Below are 13,870 nucleotides of genomic sequence, written 5' to 3'. Positions count from 1 at the left end.
TCCAAATGAAACAATACAACAAGATGCGAGGACTAATTGATGAAATATTACGCATTTTTTATGTTATACATGTCAGTTTCTCTTTAACCCCTCAGGTATGTTCGAAAACATTGTAGCCAATATCGATTATGTTTCGTCGTGCCCTGGGAACAACAGTGCAATGGATCTTTTATTCACATACCACGACGATTAACATAATATCCTAAAGTGTAGTTATGATTTTACTGCGTGATTATTGACAAGGTGTGCAAAAACATTCATCACAAAATCGTTTTGTGACCTTTAGGTTTAATAAAAAACAACGATTTGTTTGTAATTGCTCAAGGTACAATAGTATGCATGTAACACTGTAATCATATTATACAGCCTTTTACTAATACCGTGATATGTGTTTGAGTTTTAAAAAAAACTATAAAGAATTCTCTGCAAAACACGAAAATAAACAGTTTATTTTGACAAACCGCACGTCAATAGAGTTAAATAATCAGTTTACAACGATCGATCTCTTCTGATATCAGCTGTAATATGGAATTCTTGTCATGACAAGAGCACTTTAAGTGACACATTTCTAGGAGAATGACATTATGACACATTCCATTGATAACGTAGATTTTGGTAGACTTGTATGTATGCGACTGGTTTTACGTCGCTCAAACTGAAAACCTATAACACATTATCTATACTGAACTAAACGTCATCTCTACGATCCACGAATCGGATATTTTAATGACTGCTCAAAACAGCATCAACCAAAGCAAAGAAAAATGCGTTTTTATGCGTATTTCCTTTCAGGAATACACGTACATACATCCTGCGGCTCGTGCCTGGGGCTCCCGTAGCGGGAGCTCAGAGTCGGAATTACACAGAAAACATACACGCACGACGGTTCGTCCTGCCATTTATGACCTTGAGATTGCGTTTTCTGTCAGTTGAGTTGCTAACGGCTTCGGGCATTTTTTAGAGGACCAAATCCTAAATAAAAACAGGCCACAACCTCAGTATCTCGAAAACATTCTAACATACCTATGAGTTTCGCAAAGAAATATAAAAAACGATAGTTTGGTCAGCGTTACGTGGTCAAGGCTTAGTTAAAAACATCCGCGTCTAGGTGGTTCACTTTCTTCTTAACTAGCGACCTTGAACATGTCGCTGCCCCCGTAAGTTTTAACGCTTTGTTCGACCAGACTGGTCTATCCTCGAGAAATTTCCCCCGAAAATTGCGAGATGATATAAACATTTATAACCGTGTAAGTAACACTAAATTAAAACTCTCTTTAATTTTTGCCGGTTTCATAAATAATTATTTAAAGTAGATCTTCATGAAATATAGTAACTGAATTTTCCATTTCTCTCTTGTTTTTACTTGTAATAACAGCAAGTTTCCTTTTAGTTATCGTTGTTTTTACAGGTGTTATTTTAATTCTAGTAATTATATATTTATGTTAAGTTTAATTTTTTATGTGAATATATATCTTGCCAGTAAATAGAACTATTATTTGTTTCTGTGTATAGTTGTTTTCTGATGTGTCAACAAAATGAAAAAAACGTAAAACTATTTATTTTACCAGATGCGCCAGAAAACAAGTTTTTACCAAACGACACATGTCATTTACTCACGTGATCAACTAGTTAGTGTATCAGCTGTACGTGCATGCTAGCCGTAATATACCCGTGGTTGTCGTCGTCGCGAACGAGCTTACATTCCAGTAAAATTATTTTGTGGTACCAGTAATTATACTTTCTAAACGAATATATAAATTACATTTTGATAACGGGTTGGCTATTAAAGCCCATCAAACGTACAGTAATTATCCAGCGAACTCTTCAAGGTGTTATAAAATGTTGAGTATCAACACAAACAAAAAAGAAAAAAATATATCTCTCGACAGACGAGAATATGGGGTAGATTTTTGTAAGTACAAAACGTGCCAAGAAACTGATTATTCAGAATAGAACGAAAATGATGGTCAGTCTGAAGATATTGTGAAAACAAAAATGAATGAAAGGCACGCGCTTTCCAATCTGCTTATAGCATGTGATGTCTTATGTCAGACAAATAACTTAAATATGGAGCAGTAGAAACATGTTGGTAGTACGAAGTAAGTTGCTGTAAACCGCCTTGTGACGACAACACTGAGGTCATTCGAACCCTTAACTTGAACGTTTTAAACCCCTCACGTTTACCGCAGAGCCACCACTGGGGCTTTATTGTGAGGCATTGATACCACTATACCATGAATAGAATTACAGACGAGCGGAACTTGTTAAAAAAAAAAAAAGTTGATTTCACTTTATAAATCACCCTAGTCAAGAGTACATTAGTTCTAAAAATAATGAAGGACTCGAGCGTCTGTATACAAACGTTTCATATGTAATTTTACTAAAGCCATTAAACATATACCTGGAACCATAGTACAAGTTTCATGGATCATATTTACACAACTACGAGTATAGTTAGATGAATCGGGGTAACAAACACATTTTTTTAAACAATTAACAGTTCGTAATTGTGTTGTTGTATTTCTTGATTAAGAACTAACGTTGAAGTTCATCTACCAGACATTTAACTATCCTCTGGAAGGAGAGAAACACATTTCATCTTTCGGACACAGGTTCCGGAATACAGAAGTTCATATTACACTGAATAAGATTTCAGATAAGAGTTTTTGAAAAGCGAAAGTCAAATAAGAAATGTAGAGGTAAGAAAAATATTAGGTGAAGTTGTTACAATTCTGTATGTTAGAAGTGACTTGGAATAGCCAGAGGAGATACAAGTAATGTGTAGGCTAGAAGAGTGTCACAGAGGATATACAAGTGGTGTGTAGAATAGAAGTGTGTCACAGAGGAGATACAAGTGGTGTGTAGAATAGAAGAGTGTGACAGAGGAGATACAAGTGGTGTGTAGAATAGAAAAGTGTGACAGAGGAGATAAAAGTGGTGTGTAGGCTAGAAGTGTGTCACAGAGAAGATGCGAGTGGTGTGTAGACTAGAAGTGTGTCACAGAGGAGATGCGAGTGGTGTGTAGGCTAGAAGTGTGTCACAGACGGGGTACAAGTGGTGTGTAGGCTAGAAGAGTGTCACAGAGGAGATACAAGTGGTGTGTAGGCTAGAAGTGTGTCAAGAGGAGATACAAGTGGTGTGTAGGCTAGAAGTGTGTCACAGACGGGGTACAAGTGGTGTGTAGGCTAGAAGAGTGTCACAGAGGAGATACAAGTGGTGTGTAGGCTAGAAGTGTGTCAAGAGGAGATACAAGTGGTGTGTAGGCTAGAAGTGTGTCACAGAGGAGATACAAGTGGTGTGTAGGCTAGAAGTGTGTCACAGAGGAGATACAAGTGGTGTGTAGAATAGAAGTGTGTCAGACAAGAAGATACAAGTGGTGTGTAGAATAGAAGTGTGTCACAGAGGAGATACAAGTGGTCTGTAGAATAGAAGTGTGTCACAGAGGAGATACAAGTGGTCTGTAGAATAGAAGAGTGTTACAGAGGAGATACAAGTGGTCTGTAGAATAGAAGAGTGTTACAGAGGAGATACAAGTGGTGTGTAGGCTAGAAGTGTGTCACAGACGAGATATAAGTGGTGTGTAGGCTAGAAGTGTGTTATAGACGAGATACAAGTGGTGTGTAGGCTAGAAGTGTGTTACAGACGAGATACAAGTGGTGTGTAGGCTAGAAGTGTGTTATAGACGAGATACAAGTGGTGTGTAGGCTAGAAGTGTGTTATAGACGAGATACAAGTGGTGTGTAGGCTAGAAGTGTGTTACAGACGAGATACAAGTGGTGTGTAGGCTAGAAGTGTGTCACAGAGGGGATGCGAGTGGTGTGTAGGCTAGAAGTGTGTCACAGAGGAGATGCGAGTGGTGTGTAGGCTAGAAGTGTGTCACAGAGGAGACGAGATACAAGTGGTGTGTAGGCTAGAAATGCACAGAGACAGATGCAGTGGTGTGTAGGCTAGAAGTGTGTCACAGAGGAGATACAAGTGGTGTGTAGGCTAGAAGTGTGTCACAGACGAGATGCAAGTGGTGTGTAGGCTAGAAGTGTGTCACAGACGGGATACAAGTGGTCTGTAGAATAGAAGTGTGTCACAGACGAGATGCAAGTGGTGTGTAGAATAGAAGTGTGTCACAGACGAGATGCAAGTGGTGTGTAGAATAGAAGTGTGTCACAGAGGAGATGCGAGTGGTATGTAGGCTAGAAGTGTGTCACAGAAAAGATGCGAGAGTGGTGTGTAGGCTAGAAGAGTGTTACAGAGGAGATACAAGTGGTGTGTAGGTTAGAAGTGTGTCACAGAGGAGATGTGAGTGGTGTGTAGGCTAGAAGTGTGTCACAGAGGAGATGCGAGTGGTGTGTAGGCTAGAAGTGTGTCACAGACGAGATACAAGTGGTGTGTAGGCTAGAAGTGTGTCACAGACGAGATACAAGTGGTGTGAAGGCTAGAAGTGTGTCACAGACGAGATACAAGTGGTGTGAAGGCTAGAAGTGTGTCACAGACGAGATGCAAGTGGTGTGTAGGCTAGAAGTGTGTCACAGACGAGATACAAGTGGTGTGTAGGCTAGAAGTGTGTCACAGACGAGATACAAGTGGTCTGTAGAATAAAAGTGTGTCACAGACGGGATACAAGTGGTCTGTAGGCTAGAAGTATTATACGCAAAAAGGAAAGAAGACCATGAGTTTGGTAATATACTCATTACATTCAAACTACATTTGTTCAGAAACTAACTCAATGCTCATGATTTTGGTAATATACTCATTACATTCAAACTACATTTGTTCAGAAACTAACTCAATGCTCATGATTTTGGTAATATACTCATTACATTCAAACTACATTTGTTCAGAAACTAACTCAATGCTCATGATTTTGGTAATATACTCATTACATTCAAACTACATTTGTTCAGAAACTAACTCAATGCTCATGAGTTTGGTAATATACTCATTACATTCAAACTACATTTGTTCAGAAACTAACTCAATGCTCATGATTTTGGTAATATACTCATTACATTCAAACTACATTTGTTCAGAAACTAACTCAATGCTCATGAGTTTGGTAATATACTCATTACATTCAAACTACATTTGTTCAGAAACTAACTCAATGCTCATGATTTTGGTAATATACTCATTACATTCAAACTACATTTGTTCAGAAACTAACTCAATGCTCATGAGTTTGGTAATATACTCATTACATTCAAACTACATTTGTTCAGAAACTAACTCAATGCTCATGAGTTTGGTAATATACTCATTACATTCAAACTACATTTGTTCAGAAACTAACTCAATGCTCATGATTTTGGTAATATACTCATTACATTCAAACTACATTTGTTCAGAAACTAACTCAATGCTCATGATTTTGGTAATATACTCATTACATTCAAACTACATTTGTTCAGAAACTAACTCAATGCTCATGAGTTTGTTAATATACTCATTACATTCAAACTACATTTGTTCAGAAACTAACTCAATGCTCATGAGTTTGGTAATATACTCATTACATTCAAACTACATTTGTTCAGAAACTAACTCAATGCTCATGATTTTGGTAATATACTCATTACATTCAAACTACATTTGTTCAGAAACTAACTCAATGCTCATGAGTTTGGTAATATACTCATTACATTCAAACTACATTTATTCAAAAACTAACTCAATGCTCATGATTTTTTTTTTACTTAAATTTTGATTGTTTGGAATAATCTTAGATTTGGTTCGCGTTATAAATCAGTTTTACGTGCGACTTATGTTTTTGTCAATATTATTCGTGTCTACTTAAAGTTTAGCTTCTGTTTATTACGTTGTGAATTAAATATACGTGTATGTCTTTTAAACACATTTGTTTATTTGGAGTTGTTGATAACAAAACTCCACAAGGAGCTGTCTGTACGCAGCCCACCACGGGGTATCAAAACCCGGTTTTTCAGGGAGATTTAATATAGTATAATAATTTTTCTTTCAGTACTCTCTTGGAGACGACTTTTAGCTGAAAACAACTGGCGACTATTGCCTCGAAGTAACTGAACCACTAGTTCAAAACAAACGTAGTATTTGTAATGCACAGATGTTAGAATAATTTGTAATTCGATGTATGTTTTTTCTGTATTAGCAAACAGTATCCCAATGATATAACTAGCTAAATTAACCTGGCAAGTAGTACCACAGCTTGCTGGAGTTAGGCGGACAAAACAGACGGCCTGGAAAATATCGATCTCCGCCCGGCGACATGGCTGCTTGCCTGCACGAGACAAAGCAAAAAAAAAAACACAAGAAAAACGTGATCAACCGCACCCTTCGACCTTGCAGCATGGTTGTTATGACAACAACTTAATACAATTCTAGACAAATTTATTTCCACTGGTTTTACGTATAGATAAATTCACCAAACCTTTAACTATATTTGATTTAGTTTTTAATTTCAAGCACAAGGTAATAAGGTAGATTTTAGTGACCTTGAAGATAAAATAGCCTTGAAAGGTATTATGCACTCAGTAAATCTAAAGAAAAAACCAACATTTTTTGTTCAGAAACTGGTCACATGACTATGTAAAACAGATAGTCTGTTTTCACGCTGATAGCTTAATATCAACTTAAAACCTGACCCTTGACATTATTTTTGAATTTCGCACAAAGCTACACGAGGGCTATCTGCGCTAACCGTCCCTAATTTAGAAGTGTAAGACTAGAGGGAAGGCAGCTAGTCATCACCGTCCACCGCCAACTCTTGGGCTGTCTTATCAACGAATAGTGGGATTTACCGTAACATTATAACACTCCCACGGCTGAAAGAGCGAGCATGTTTAGTGTGATGGGAATTCGAACCCACGACCCTCGGATTACGAGTCAAGTGCCTTAACTACCTGGTCATGCCGGGCAATCTACAGTTCACGACAACGAGATTCACAATGCGTCAATAATGTTAAGGTTCTATCGTGTTATGTTTGGCTTTACCACAGCGGTACTGCTTTCACTGTTTTTACCACATTATGTATGGTTTTACTGTATCGGCACTTCCAACGTTTGTATGTGCCATTAACAAACGTAATTTAATAATCACCAAACTCGAAGTTACACTTACTAAATTACTTCATGAAATCGATATTCCAGAGAGGTAACTCCTTTCTACGGTACACATACTCTAACGAGTTTTACATAATCTTAAGTTTTCTTTCAAACGTCTGCTTTATCTGTACGTTAACAACTGGAACTCCGACTTCCAGTGATTGGATATACAATTCTCTAGACTCCATCAACACATCACGAGCTGCACGCGAGAGCAAGATCGTTTCTTGACGTTAAAACACACCAACAAACAAACAGCAAACGACTTCAACAACGACGGGAGAGACGACGTCCATTTGCTTTAAGTAAACGAGTCCAAAGCGTGAAACATTTGTCGTGTGTTCTCGTCTGAACATATTCATCAGGCATCCTTAATTAAAAACTGTTATAAATGTAACGAGAACAAAAATATTATTAATTTTATACATTCAGTTAACGTACTCTGTCATTCAAAAGTGTCAAATTTTGTCGTGAATAATCGATTTAACATCAGGCTGAATTTCTGTCGAATATAAGCATCCTAAAACAATTCTATCAGCATACACTAGGTAATCATGCGAGCTATGTTAGCATGAAATCGTCGAGACTCGATCCGTTAACTGAAATACGAAAACAAAGTTTTAGTTAAAATAGAAATTTCGTCTTTGTTTCGTTTGGTTTCGCACAAACCAACATGGGTTGTCCCTTATTTTAAACTGATATACTGGAGAGTGTCATGGTACGCTATTGAAACGAACCAACATGGGTTGTCCCTTATCTTAAACTGATATACTGGAGAGTGTCATGGTACGCTATTGAAACGAACCAACATGGGTTGTCCCTTATCTTAAACTGATATACTGGAGAGTGTCATGGTACGCTATTGAAACGAACCAACATGGGTTGTCCCTTATTTTAAACTGATATACTGTAGAGTGTCATGGTACGCTATTGAAACGATTCTTAAACTACATGATTTGAAAGGTATCTTGCATGGTTCTCACACTATTCACATTATTATCTGGTACAATTTACAATGAAACTAATTTTCATTTACTGTAACTCAATAATAAGAGGTTAATTACAACCCATCTCATCAAATAAAAGAACACAGATACTGAAATTATTAAAAATGGATAAAAACAATATTATAAAAAAAATAGTGAGAACTAAAAACCAGGCCAGAGTGAGATCCTGCGTGTTACACTGGAGTAACGAGAGACTTCAATATCTACAATACAGGTCAGACTGAGAACCAGTGTGCTACACTGTAGTACAATGCCAGTCAGTGTACGTTTCCACGTGTTAATGTGTAGTTCAACCTCACCTTTCAAACTTCTCAAATTTATTTTGTATGTAAGATAAAATGTTATATTCTGGTAACACACTGTGTTACTGACTTATTATAGTGTATAAACCAGGTGAATACATTAGTTACAAACTTTGTTACTGATTTATTGTAGTGTACGAACCAGGTGACAACTTTGGTGACACACTGTTTCTGATTTATTGTAGTGTCGACGTCGTCGTGGCGATTCATCAAGGTCAAGGAAGATGGTCCTCCAAGTTCATACATGGATCCAATCCTTGCTGCAAGGTCTTCTGGCAGTAACAAGAAGTCAGTTCAGAGGTAAGGAGAGGTCTCTGTAGTAACTGGCGTTGTTTCTCCTTCTCTTCAAAATGTTGTTGTCTTGATGACTCAAAGTATTCTGCTCCCTGATGGATAAGCGACCTTCCTGATTGTTAACATCAATGTTGCAGCTCTTGAGTGCTGTCTTCAGGTCATCCTTGAACTGCTTCTTCTGTCCTACTCTCATTTGTGTCCCATTTTTCACTTGACCATACAGGAGTTGGCTGTCATCCATTCAGAGCATGTGGCCTGTCCATTGGAAGTAGTTCTTGATAATGGTAGCTTCAATGCTACTATTCTTGGCTTCTTCGAGGACACTGAGGTTAGTTCTGTATTCCTCCCATTTGATCTTCAAGATACTCTGGAGACACCTTTGGTGGAAACGTTCCAGCTGGCTCAGGTGTCAATAATATGCGACTCATGTTTCAGATCCATACAGGAGGGTAGGGATAACGACTGCCTCGTATACGAGCATCTTTGTGACTGTCCTAATGTCTCAATTATGGAAAACTCGTGTTCGAAAGGCAGCTCCTGCACATTTCAGATGATACTGGATTTCGCAGTCAATGTCTGCAGAGGATGGCAGATGGCATCCCAGACAGTAAGAACTGCTGACGTTTTCTAGGATCTGGTCTTGTAGTTTGACAGCAAGCGATACAGGGTTGACTGTTGCAGCTGCCGGTTGATGAATAATCTGGTCTCTTGGTCAAGTTTATAGAGAGTCCTATTTTTTGGTAGGCAAAGTCAGAAGCATTAAGGATATCCTGAAGGTCGATCACAGAGGTCAGTGATGGTGGTTTCTTAACCTTCAGGCAGCTAGGCCTGAAGAGCTTTCCGTCTGTCCAGTATTTGATCTTTATGCCTTATTGTATTGTATGAACCAGGTGAAAATATTTGTGATGCACTATGTCACAGATTTATTGTATAATTCTTAAAATAACACCCCTGAGAAGTATCTAAAAATTATGCACAACAATAATATTTATTGGCAACTTCTGATGATAAAATATGGTACAAATAGGCTGAAGATTTTTTTATTACCTTTCTACACTCAAGTGTCTTACAGGACATTTCATTCTACATACAGCCAATACAAACATTCATTTGCATTTTTATTTTTCACAAACGTCTTTCTACATTTTAAATTATACAAGTTCTGTTTCTAAAGTGTTTAAGTTTGTATTTGTCTTGCAAGATTCTGATAAGTGACAGAAACCTGATCAACGGTGAATCACTCAACTTCACTACACATGAAAATCTTCAAACATCTGAACAACCTTCTTCAAGATCAGCTATCAGTTTTGCCTACACAAGAAACAAGACATTGTTTGAACATCTGACAAATTTTGTTCATCTTAGTTCTATCTACATTTCAAGGATTTTGTTACAAATTATTGCTTGGCATTAGAGTACTTAAGTATCAAATCTTCGCAAGAAGAAAGTCTTATAATAGAAGATATCTTATAACATGTTACAATCAACCCATAACATTTACAACTGACCACATAATTTATTCACTGTATCATTGGATTGACTTTCCTAGAGAAAGCAAAGGATATACTGGCACAACATAGAAAACATCAGTTTAATGAAGCTTATTGGTTTGAAAATATTAGTGCGTGTAGGAAGTTAACAACTTTGACCTAATCAGGTATATATACAGCTGAATATGATAAAACTTCTCTGATCTGCTTAGTGGTTAAAAGTTCAATGTAACTAAATTAATCATCATTTCTAACTTTCAACTTACTCCATTATTCCCAACAAACGTTTAATACTTTAATCACTGTTCTAGTTACTATAATTAAATAATGGAGTAACTGGAAATTAAACGACTCTAGGATGATCATTCCAGCAACAGCTCTGTTATACCGACATTGTAGTAGTTGACTGTTCCAAGAAACATTCTATTTGGATAAAAACTTAGTCATCAGAAACTAATAATTATGAAATATAACAACACAGCTAAATTAGAAATTTGCCACTATAAAACTAACAATTACTGGGTTAAAAGGGCGTGTACCTTGGATAAAAAACTAGTTGTCAGAAATATAATACATTAAAATGAACTCACCAAGACTCCAACCCAGCAAGCAAGCTGGAACTCATCGCTGTCATACGATCATATAGGGAAGCTGACTTGGTAATGCTCATGGAAGTACTGTTAGCAAGGTTAGGGCTCGACTGATTTTGTGAATCACGGAACGAAGCACTCTAAACGGGTGTTAGAACATATTTTACTGGTTTAATATTAATACAAAAACACATTGATGAATGGCCAGTTAGTACAGATGTTTACTGGTTTAATATTAATACAAAAACACATTGATGAATGGCCAGTTAGTACAGATGTTTACTGGTTTAATATTAATACAAAAACACATTGATGAATGGCCAGTTAGTACAGATGTTTACTGGTTTAATATTAATACAAAAACACATTGATGAATGGCCAGTTAGTACAGTTTACTGGTTTAATATTAATACAAAAACACATTGATGAATGGCCAGTTAGTACAGATGTTTACTGGTTTAATATTAATACAAAAACACATTGATGAATGGCCAGTTAGTACAGATGTTTACTGGTTTAATATTAATACAAAAACACATTGATGAATGGCCAGTTAGTACAGATGTTTACTGGTTTAATATTAATACAAAAACACATTGATGAATGGCCAGTTAGTACAGATGTTTACTGGTTTAATATTAATACAAAAACACATTGATGAATGGCCAGTTAGTACAGATGTTTACTGGTTTAATATTAATACAAAAACACATTGATGAATGGCCAGTTAGTACAGATGTTTACTGGTTTAATATTAATACAAAAACACATTGATGAATGGCCAGTTAGTACAGATGTTTAATATTAATACAAAAACACATTGATGAATGGCCAGTTAGTACAGATGTTTACTGGTTTAATATTAATACAAAAACACATTGATGAATGGCCAGTTAGTACAGATGTTTGCAGCGTAACAAAATAATGATGCTACTACAAACTTCCAATGCTTTATTTTCAAAAGTTATTTCTAAACTTTTGAAGTTAAATCTACACAGTAGACTGAGAGGAGGTAATTTAATGTCATCTGGCACAATGTTTTAAGTAAAACATCATAACAAAGAAAAATGTTTTAATCAGGCAGACAAACCTTTGGCAGTGTTAACTATAAAAAACTTGTTTCTTATTTTGTTTCAATCACATCAGCTAAAACAAAATATCTAACTAAAATAACATGCACAATGAAGAACTAAACACAAAAATCATACTAGATTCACATTTTACAGTTAGTTGCAACATTTCTGTCTCAAAGAGGATTTTGTGAGGATATACATTTACATGCAAGAAAACCTATGAGGATAGAAAATTTTCACGTTTTCTGCTACCAAATTCAACATGCTACAAACATTTAAAACAGTATTTGATTAAATTACTATAAATAAGAAACATTAACAGTGTTCTGAATGGTAGTGTGATGAAACTTTCCCCCAACCTTTGAGCCTGATGAACTTGACTGTGATACTGTTGATGACCTCAGGTGCTGAGGTGGCTGTATCAGTGGCTTGCTCGGTTCCATACTGATCGGTAATAATGGAAATTTTACCAATCCAGACATTAATGGGAGAACATTGTGATGGTCACTTCGTCCAGTTTGAGGCTTAGGACGTGTGTTATCCCAGCTTCCAGCAAGGTCTCCACTAACTGCCAAGCCTAATACCAACTGTATTAATATTAATGTAGGTATAGTTACAACTTAAGTATTGTACATAACAAACATCATGCTAATACATATATGTTCTTGTTATAATCCAAAACAAGTTTTCAAATATATCTCTTATATTTTAAAGTTTTTTTCATAATGTAAAACAAAACTACAACAATACTTTTAATACAGGTGTTAAAACAATAGGAAACCAATTAATTTCAGGTACAGGTAAAGGACTGCAAACTGAAATCACTGCTGGACACCAACATCATGATACACAAATTAAAACTTCAATAAAAACTTACAGATGATCCCTGAAGAGCTCTAGAAAGATTCATTTTGAAATGAGGACTAAAGACATCCAGGTCAAAGGGATCAATCAGGCTCTCCAAATCACGGACTACTTGCTCTAACTTCACTGTGTGCTGAACATTATTTCTTTCTTTCACTCTGAACAAGGCTGCTAAGTAACGCACATCAAACAACAGTTGGTGAGCCCAAGTCTGTCTCAAGTGAGAGCTCTCAGTTAATCTGCTGGAAGTTTCTTTTGCTGCTGTTGCATAGATGTCCAGAACATGTTCAAGTAACATGCTGGTTATTTCTTTCAATCTAAAAAATAACATGCAATCACGTTCATATTTAGAACTGGTACCTAACTACTTATAGTATAGTGAGTTTATACAGGTGTGGAAAAATGAGCAAAACATAACAAAGACAGGCCATCTTGAAATCATATTAATTTATCCAGAACACACTGTTAGTGATAAAAAGACATAACCTTGAAATAATACTTGTTTATCACTCAGGAATCACAGTTAAAGTATGAATTTGACATTAGGGTTTATTGAGTAACTAATTGGTTACTAAGTCTTTTACAACGTTAAAAAACAAACAAACAAACAATCATGACAGATGTTTAGTGTTTAAAGAAAAGATCTTCCACTTTTCTAAACTGGAATGTTTTGGGATAATACCCCTTCACCCTACTTGTGTAAAGGAACAATTTCAACCCTTAAACAGTGGAAATATTGTAGGTACAACTGATGATGGCCTCTGTTTGAGGGTTAATTAGGTCATGGGAGTGGTTTTGAACATGGTTGATATTTACTGGTAGAGAGACTTGATGTTGAATGTCTGAGAGGAGAGCCTTGTGGGACTCCTGATGTAATGTTGAATGTCTAAGAGGAGAGAGCCTTGTGGGACTCCTGATGTAATGTTGAATGTCTAAGAGGAGAGAGCCTTGTGGGACTCCTGATGTAATGTTGAATGTCTAAGCCTTGTGGAACTCCTGATGTAATGTTGAATGTCTAAGAGGAGAGAGCCTTGTGGAACTCCTGATGTAATGTTGAATGTCAGAGGAGAGAGCCTTGTGGGACTCCTGATGTAATGTTGAATGTCAGAGGAGAGAGCCTTGTGGGACTCCTGATGTAATGTTGAATGTCAGAGGAGAGAGCCTTGTGGGACTCCTGAT

General features: G+C 36.6%; 1 protein-coding gene across 14 annotated transcripts in view; it reads right to left on the bottom strand.

Annotated features, from left to right (window-relative positions):
• Positions 1 to 9,643: 9,643 nt before the first annotated feature.
• The window catches only part of LOC143241879 (conserved oligomeric Golgi complex subunit 1-like), a 53,444-nt gene continuing 49,217 nt past the window's right edge, over positions 9,644 to 13,870 (bottom strand). For 10 of the 14 annotated variants that reach the window (XM_076485172.1, XM_076485170.1, XM_076485169.1 and 7 more), the window contains exons 26-29: positions 12,705 to 13,008; positions 12,187 to 12,414; positions 10,755 to 10,894; positions 9,644 to 9,985 (exon numbers count right to left, since the gene is read on the bottom strand). In XM_076485172.1, the coding sequence (XP_076341287.1) occupies positions 9,976 to 9,985; positions 10,755 to 10,894; positions 12,187 to 12,414; positions 12,705 to 13,008 (682 nt within the window). In that variant the 3' untranslated portion in view covers positions 9,644 to 9,975. The remainder of the gene's footprint in view (positions 9,986 to 10,754; positions 10,895 to 12,186; positions 12,415 to 12,704; positions 13,009 to 13,870) is intronic. The other 4 variants (XM_076485181.1, XM_076485180.1, XM_076485183.1 and 1 more) reach the window with 1 other exon arrangement.

Source organism: Tachypleus tridentatus, unplaced genomic scaffold, assembly GCF_004210375.1.
Source record: "Tachypleus tridentatus isolate NWPU-2018 unplaced genomic scaffold, ASM421037v1 Hic_cluster_1, whole genome shotgun sequence".
Classification (NCBI taxonomy): Eukaryota; Metazoa; Arthropoda; class Merostomata; order Xiphosura; family Limulidae; genus Tachypleus; species Tachypleus tridentatus.
This window is presented reverse-complemented; position numbering and strand designations above follow the sequence as displayed.